Here is a 9,003-nt window from a genome sequence, read left to right as displayed (position 1 = left end):
TTAAATGTGGGAGTGGTCCTACCTTTTTCTTGTTGGCTTTCAGTATGCATGTGAATTTCTGTGCCTCGTGTCTCATGTTATTACAGTTTGTTGGTAAAACAGATAAGAACTGTACTCGTTTCAAGTGATCAGCTAAAATATAAGTAGCTGGTCGTAGAAATTAAGGTTAGTTGTTTTTGCATCAGAATACCATTTGTCTCCATATAAGTTATGGCGTACTGGACTATTGAATGCAATGGTTCGGCAGTTCAAACTGGTGTCTTCTCGTCAAAAACAACATGCAGTTCCTCTGATTTTCAGGAATCAGTGTGGGGGTTGCCGAGAGGAAACAACTGCCATAAAAATTTGTCCATAAAATTCCATAGCCATTAAAAGCCATTGCAGTCTGTCTATCTGTTACTTGACAATGTTTTAGTTCTTAATAAAGTTTGAACTGACAGGTTTTTCCTATTTTTGGTTTGATGATAGTTTCATGAATTAAACGCCTGCTGAGCATTTTTCTATTCGCTTTGAAGAATATGTGATTATACGTGTGGTTTCACAGCATCCTTCTTGAGGAGACGTTTATTAAGACTATTTAGGTTAGAAATGGTTTTGTCACTCTAAGCTGGCAGGCAAGTGACCCTCTGACTAACCCTAAGCTGCATACAGCATTGATATGACTAACACTCAAAACTCCCATAATATTTAATGAAGATTTCTTTACTTGTTAGTTGGTAGTACATTTGGTCTAAAGATTTGTGACCGCTAAGTAATTGTCAGTATTCTAAAACATTGAATAGAACTTGCATCTTGATAAGCCAGAATGGGCCGGCAATTGGCACAATATTACTGCTGATATCATATCTATTCAATAATGTGACCAGTATACATGCGTGATATCAATATTTTCTATAGGCAACATACAAGTATCTGGTACTGGTGCTGAGTACAGCTCCAACTCATCCACATGACAGTGAGTTCGTCTTGTCATGGTCCGTGATCAATGAGCAAGTGAATTCTGAAGATGTCAAGGACTGAACTAGAGTGCTGTAGTCGGAAATGGAATGATACCATGCCAGCAACACTAATTCCATACATAATTTACTTTCTTAGTACATTCTTGAAGCGCAAAAAAAATTTACTTGGTGAAGAAATCTGTTGATTAAAAGCTGACAGCAGATGCAGGTGATTGAAAGTGTCAGAAACGTTTCAGGTCATTAATTACAAAGCAAATTAATTAAAAAGCTCTATTATAAGGAGTGTTAGTTCTGGTCCTCTATTCCACTTTTGTATGCAGTCTGTAGATCTCTGGTTTAGATTCTGGTGGCCATTTCTGGCTATCGTAAGTTGTCAGCCGAGATAAGATGGTCTCCATAGCCTCGGAAGAAACTTTTTTTGTTTCAACCTCTGGTTGTGCTGCCGGCAATGTTCGCTCATGTTTCTGAGTAAGTCTTTGTAGCATCTTTTCAACCTCTGCTTCGGTAATGGTTTTCTTATCTGTTTTGTCTTCGACTACCTTGTCAGCGGGGTGCTCATATTTGCTTAGTCTGTCGACTATCTCTTTCGCCTTTGCACTCAACTCCTTGCTTAGCATCTTTTTCTCTTGTTCTGCTATCGGTTCTGGCATCGGCTTCGTAGTAGCGAGGCGTTTTACTATTTCGTCTATATCAGCTTTACTGTAGAAAGGGGCATCTCCTGTAACATAAATGTCATAGGTCAACCGAGATCATTTTCTAGAGTTGTGTTCAATGGTGTCTATTGAAATTACTTCCCACTGCAATGATGTGGATTTAATACCAATATGGTTGCGGCTAACAAGTTCATGCATGGTTTAGTGCTGCAGTTGCTAATGATATTCAAAAGCTTTTCTTAAGCTTTAAATAAAAAAATGCTCACATATAATTAAATAAAACACCTGAGTAATCGAGAAGGGACCTTTCCATTAAGTACTTGTATCAAAACACTAGAAAATACACTGAATCATTTTTCATTACAGGTATTTTGATAATTAGATAGTTATTGTAACTCAGCACTTTTAAATCTTCTAAACTTACTAATGTATGGTGTTGAATGAAACTGAATTAATTGCATTTTTTACGTTTGACACAGTTGAAATATATCTATATATGTAAGATATATAATATATAAGTAACATATCGCACACTGTCATATGCACTTATTTCACGAAGGAGTAATTATATTTGCGTGTCTGATGGTAATGAATCTGGTGAGACTGGCTGTGCTCATACCAAGAGCGACAAACTTTCTAGAAATCCTGTAGGCAAAAAATACATTTGTAGTTGTTTTTATTTGCATACTGGCGGAATGCCCAGTGTTGCACGGGTTTTGAAAACAGCTTATAAACAGTTGCAGGTAATGTAGCTGCCTGCCATTTGCCTGAGCCTTCCCTGGCCAATGGCTAATGTTACTTACTAATAAGAGCCATGAGAGCAAGCTTTAGTGACGTTATGTCATAACGTAATGCTATGCATACTTTAACCTAGATCAGGGGTCAGCAACCTGCGGCTCCGGAGCCGCATGCGACTCTTTCACCCCCTCCATGCGGCTCCCTCTGACTTTGGTTTTTTGTCTTATTTACCATAATTATGCCAAGTAATGCATAAAAACATAGATGTTTTATCACTAGATTGTGTAACATAATTTAAAAAATTGTAATTATGGTGATAAATCAAACATTGTTGCTTGCTATGCGTCATTATGCGCCAATAAGACTGCCAAAATCATACTAGCCGGCATGACACTCCTTGAATTTTTTTACCCCAGGTAGGCAAACTATGGTGATTAATATGAAAAGTGACAGAAGAAAATAAAACATTTAATCTTACGATTCATTTAATCAAACGAATCATCTTACGATGATTCGTTTGCATTCACTGCTGAGACTGGTTCACCAGTTTGCTTAATATGTGATGAGAAATTTGCAAACTAAAGTCTTATTGTCAACTTTTTCAAACATTTTGTTAAAAAGACAGAATTAAACACGAAGCTGCAATTTTTCTTAAAAATAACTTTGAAAACAACATAACATTTCACGTTACGTTCAAGTTATTATTAGCTGTTTTATTGTTCTTTGCAAAAGTTTTGTTTTCTCAACAGTTATATTATTATACATGCCACACCTTCTCCTTTTATAATGTAAACATGGTATGAAAGCATTAAAAGGTAAACAAAAACATTACATGTAATAGTTTTTTTTAAAATTTAAATTATCAAAGGGGTTTGTGGCTCCCACTGCGTTCTTTCCTGTTGGAAACGGATCCAAATGGCTCTTTGAGTGGAAAAGATTGCAGACCTCTGACCTAGATAATCACTCATATCGCCCAATGAATCCATCATTTTTGCATAGCTTAATTGGTAAGATTTTTGCCTGGCGAATCGGAGGTTCCAAGATTAAATCCAGCAGGATGTGAGCTTTCAATTGCAAGACTTTAATAACTATAGCTGGACAAACCAAAGTACACACAAACTTTGAGATTTATTGATGAAGGAAAATTGTTAAACACCTCCACCATTTTTTGGCTTTGATCTTTTACAAGATCTCGGTCAAAGCAATTTAGTAGGGTCTGTAATAAGTGTTTGCTATACAGTTGGGTGTATTTGAATTATATACTAAAATATAAAACAAGCACCTTCAGGATTGCTGTCAAGAATCAGCTGCTCTCTCCTCTCATATGGATCATAACTCAGCCTGTTGACCATATCTTCCACCTTCTCTCTTGAGCACTTGTTGAGCGTGCTGAAGTTTCCTGGTTGGTAAGTGTTTTCTCTTAGGAGAGCTTTTAGCTACAGCAATAATTACCATACCATGTACTCTGTAGCGGCACTGTCTGGTCTCTACCTTTTCTCACTTTATTGTAACGAGCCCAAATTGTGTCATGCCAGAATCTCTCTCACAAAAAATTGTTAGAATATTGGTTTAAGTAAGCATTCATGTGAATTCACTAAACTATGGCAACATATCAAAAATATATCTGTTCTTATTTCAAGTTACAACAAAGAGTAAGGCAACTCTTAATTTCATAACCTGCTCGCCTTCAACTGAATGCTTAATTAGTTCAAACAAGAGTTAGCATAAGTTTGACAAACTACTGTAAAGTAGATATAATAGGCCTCTCCTTCTTTTAATGATGACTAAAATGAAAGAAAGGTAATTTTCTTATTTTCAATTTAACAACTAGCAGTGTACATTCTGTGGTAGGCCCTCCCTGAGTTGAGCCAAAGCTAGCACTTAGGCAAGTTCCCAATCAAAACACAGTCAAAGCTTTACATTTTATCAGCACAATATTTAAATTTTTCAAGACATGGTGTAACATTTGAACTAATATTTAATGATATACTTCAAGTAATTTCCAGCATACAGCAGCGCAACATTTAAACTTCAAAGCTTCATTGCAGGCTCAAGCATAAACTGTACATAAATCTGTTAGAGATTTATTACATGAGAGGTGGAACATCATAATTCTAACTTTTATAAAGCATTTCATTGACATCTCTTGCTACAAGCTGGTAGTAAGCCTTTCGCACTAGCACTCATTTCCTGAGGTAATATCGGTAAATACTTTCCTAGGTAATACAAAAATTGTGTAGGTTTTACAGATACCGCAAGCTGACATTTACATTTACATACACCCAGCTATTTATGATAAGATTTATTGAGGTGCGAGAGCCAGCCATACAAAGCAATCTTTTATGAAGGACTTTAATTGCCACCTATATCATTTCTCCATTATCAACATTCATTATTATTTCTTCACTTCATCAAGATTACAAGATACCGGTATATAATATCTTGTAATTTCTTGTTTAGAAATATATAAGCTAAGTTAATTTAAACATTCAGCTAGTCCAAGTTAGAGTAAGTTGTTCTATGTATCTCTACCACTAGATCTACCTTTGAACCTAAATTGTCATTCTTGTGTCCCTTAGATAAAATAACAACCAAAACCTCTTTTCACAGATTATTATTTACTCTTTTACTTGCAGTTTTTACGATTGATGTATTGCGTTTGTGAGATTACTTCCAGTATTTATTGAGAAAATCGTAAATTTTTTCAGCAGTCTAACGAATTTAACAAAACTTTGCACATGCTTAGAGAATATTTACTTCAGCACATGACAGTCGTACTGTATGAAGCAAATCATTAAATATTTAATTTCATATGAAGAGAGGTTTGATTGTCTAAAAGTTCTAAAGATGACAAGAGAAGACAAATCTCTATTATTGATATAGGGTATGTTAATAATGTCTGTGAAGTTAGGACCACACTACAGCTTTAAAAGAGTTGAAAGCCTTACTTTTGGTGTGTCGAGTTGGTTGCGACGAACCCAAGGGGTGCTCCATGTAGGTGGCTTTAGTATGATGGAATCGCTATAGGCACTGGGTGGTCTGACATCGTAATGAGCAGACCTAGTCTTGCTGTCTCTGCGGTGATACTCGTCTATATCTTGTCTTTCCACACCTGTTTTAGCTGTTTGATTTTGTGAATGGGTTTGGTGTGTTTCCTCAGATGGTTGCTGTCGTCTCACCGGAGGCAACGTTTCAACTCTCCATCGTCCGGGCATTCTGTTATATGTAGCCGTAGGCAGTAGTTCTCGTGGCACATTCTGGTGCAACTTCATGTTTGTTCCTGAAGCTAACATAAAACAACTGTAAATTATAACATGTAATTGTGGTAACTAAAAAATCAAATGTGTATGATGGACATGTTTTGTGGAACTTTGTTGAAGATAGCTTTACATGTATGTTGAACGCGAAAACAAATTGCTGTACCAATATCATTATGGTTGCAATATTATTGAACTCATTTGTGCACATTGTCAAGGTCTTTGAGTCTGTAACGTAGGTATCTCTGTTTGTCATTTTGAACAATATTATATTAGTAATGATTCCAAAGTCAGCAATGTATTTGATTTTTATTTTATTTTTGTTAAACTTGTTTAAATATTAGCTGTGCTACCAGCGTTGCCCGGTTATTAAAATCAGCTTATAAACACTGAGAGGTATTGAGAGTTGCTTGCCCCTTGCTATTAGCCTGGCACATTGCCAATGGAAAATTTGAGTAAGCTTACTAATAAGAGCTACGGCTTCTACGGAGCTATGCTATGACTTTACGTCATGACCTAAAGAGCTAGCCTATTTGCTTCCATATAGCGACATATATTGCCTAGTGAATCGATCAAGTTCTGTGGCTCAGTTAGTAAAGCAGTTGACTGACGAAGGGGAGATACCGAGATCAAACTTCTGCTTTAGGAATCCTTTATCTCAAGATTTTAATAGCTAAAGCTGAACACGCATACACACGCATACACAAACTTTGAGAAATGTATGTATCGATTACAAAACATGCAGAACCTCTTTATATGCACTAAATTATGATGAACGGCTTTTTAAACTTTTGATCTAAACACCTCCAAAGTATTGCTTATATGAAGCATTGGGTAGGCAAAACTAGAATGCAGCATTTGAACATGCTCATGGACAGACCAAGAAAGACAATTCTTAATTTGGATTTGATAGTAATCAATATACTGTATGAGTTTGTAAAGTACCCATGTTACACCCGGGATAGTCACACAGAGTTACCTTGTTAGTAACCACTCTGCTGTGCAAACAGTACTTTCGCCTGCAAATCTCAATAGTAAAAGCATAATTGATAGTTATCTTCCCATGAACTTAGATTTCTGCGCGTATAACAAGGGATTAGCACCAAGTAGCTAGGACATAACAACATATTACCACGATGATATACAGGCTGTAGTGACGAGTAGCAGACTAGTGTTAATTTACTTTAAAACTAAAGTTTTTGTAAGTTTTAGGTGAGTGTTGACTATTAATTTAATTTTAGGTTCTTTGTGGTTTATAAATAGAAAAAACATTTTTTATCAAATCAATATGCTTATTTAGTCTTATTTTTAAAATCATGTCACAATTTAAAATTGCCTGTTACAAAACACTGCATGTGTAACCAAGAAATTGCTTGATCTATCAGCTGGATTGAAGCTACCTCGGTATTTGTCTTCAGTTAACTGACCAATGGCAAACCATGTCCCCAGTTAACTGACCAATGACAAACCATTGGTATTTTTATGAGATCAAATACCGTAGTTCCTATTTATTAGAAGTGTTTTATGACCAGTTCCACTTACCAGTTTTTTGACTTCTTAGTAGTTTGTTACTAAGTAATTTTAGTAATCTGTTACTAATAAGCAACTTCATATACCTAAGCATCTATTGGTCAATTAAAAAAGTTAACACTGCTACACTTTACTAATTGCTCTTATAGGCTGGTGAACTGCATGCCAACATGTATTGTGATTCTCTCAAGAAATTTGAGTATACAAGTGTCTTCTCCAAATCACCAAATGTGATTTGGATAATAATAAATAGTATTATACTATAATAAAAATATAGTTTAATAAAAATATGAATTTGTGAGACAAAATGCATCCAAACAAAAGCATTTTTGTAATTTACCTAATTGTTTCATATCTACTCAAAGCAAATTGTAAAATAAATGGTAACATTATAATATGATGGATTCCTACTACTTATCCTGCCATCATTTTACACTTGAGATGTTATCAGATAATCTGATACAACAGTTGACCCGAATAATAAGTTGAGCTTACATCTGGAGGGCAAAACTGACTTGAGGCAGTGCTGGTATCTATGAGTTGGCCAGCCAATAGGCTGCTTGGTTGTTGAGATCATTCCTCTAGGCTCTGCCATGATTCCCGTCTCACTCCACAATGCTCTTTGGCTAGCGTACATACAAAATTTATCTTTCATATTCGTTTACCAAATATAAAGTTTAAACCCGGAAAATCATTATTTATGTTATATTCAATCTAGTGCGACATATAGGTCAAAAGAAGATGGATGCAGATCACAAACAAACAGTGAATGTTAGATTAAATAGTACTTTATTTCTGATTCTCTATTAAAATGTTCAGTAGTAAAGCTTCTGCTGTAATTTACAGTCTATTACATGAGAGGTGAAACATTTTAATTCTAAACTTCATTAAAAAAGACTCGTTGACATCTTTTGCTATAAGCTGGTAGTTAACTTTTCATGCTAGCACTCATTTGTTGAGATGATATCGACAAAGACTACCTATCCAAAATAATAGCAAAATGTGTAGGCTTTACAGGTACTGCTTGCTGACATTTACATACACCCACCTATTTATGATAAACTATTGAGATACGAGATCGAGACCCATACAAAGCAATATTTTAGGAAATTCTTTAGTTATCACTTATATCATTTCTTCAGTGCGACGACAATCAACATTAAAAGATCTGTGTTTTATAATTTTGTAGATTGAGGACTGTTAAGACGACCATATCTTCAGTCACATGTCGATACAGAAAGCAAGTTTGTCCAAGGCTTGGTATATATACACATGAAGCTAGACTATAACGGGTGTTGACTGTATCACCATGAAGTATAATTAAACATCTCCTATGCTGCAAGACAATTAATTTAAATTTGAAGATGATGATACAATCACCGAGGCGCTTGTTGACAAGTGACAACAAGTAGGTGTGTAGAAAACTTACCATCAGTTATTAGTCGGTCACTCCGGACAACGGAAAGCGCAAAGATGTAAGGTCTCCAGCGTGTATACACCAGCTGCCAACACCTTCTGACCACTGACAATGCTTTCTAATTACACTTAAATGAGTTTGTTAACGAAACTGTAAAACACTTCTCTATTCATATCCAACTTAAATAGATTTGAATTGTGTTGGTGCTTTGAATCAGCGTACAGCTGTAATTAGCAAAGTGAAAGGACAATTTCACAACTGGTCAAACAAGCCTTCTATTCTTATACATGAATGGCTAATGAATTTGAGAATTTTTAGTTTTACAAAAGAGAGCCGTATGACAGAGTAGTATTGTGTGAAGCTATAGAATATATTGTGTGATAATAGCGCTGACTATTGCTTTACGTGCAATAACTGCTGCCTCCATGAAACCAACACAATTTGTGTTT

The 9,003-nt window shown here is 35.5% G+C and overlaps 1 protein-coding gene across 1 annotated transcript; it reads right to left on the bottom strand.

The window, feature by feature from the left end:
- Positions 1-849: 849 nt before the first annotated feature.
- On the bottom strand, positions 850-8,649 carry LOC137410615 (uncharacterized). Its single transcript, XM_068096061.1, has 5 exons — positions 8,567-8,649; positions 7,633-7,763; positions 5,299-5,636; positions 3,633-3,786; positions 850-1,677 (listed from the first exon to the last, which is right to left on the bottom strand). Exons 2-5 carry the CDS (start codon positions 7,730-7,732, stop codon positions 1,259-1,261), a joined length of 1,011 nt encoding a protein of 336 aa, XP_067952162.1. The 5' UTR covers positions 7,733-7,763; positions 8,567-8,649; the 3' UTR covers positions 850-1,258.
- Between the last annotated feature and the right edge of the window lie 354 nt (positions 8,650-9,003).

Source organism: Watersipora subatra, chromosome 1, assembly GCF_963576615.1.
Source record: "Watersipora subatra chromosome 1, tzWatSuba1.1, whole genome shotgun sequence".
Taxonomy (NCBI): domain Eukaryota; kingdom Metazoa; phylum Bryozoa; class Gymnolaemata; order Cheilostomatida; family Watersiporidae; genus Watersipora; species Watersipora subatra.
Note: the sequence above shows the minus strand (reverse complement) of the source record. Positions and strands in the feature narration are given on the sequence as shown.

Excerpts from the sequence above, each read along its gene's own strand:
- LOC137410615 (XM_068096061.1), bottom strand. The coding sequence starts at position 7,732 with ATGGCAGAGCCTAGAGGAATGATCTCAACAACCAAGCAGCCTATTGGC. Across the intron at positions 5,637-7,632 it reads GTCAGTTTTGCCCTCCAGAT|CTTCAGGAACAAACATGAAG; the intron begins GTAAGCTCAACT and ends GTTTTATGTTAG. Across the intron at positions 1,678-3,632 it reads TCTTGACAGCAATCCTGAAG|GAGATGCCCCTTTCTACAGT; the intron begins GTGCTTGTTTTA and ends TTTATGTTACAG.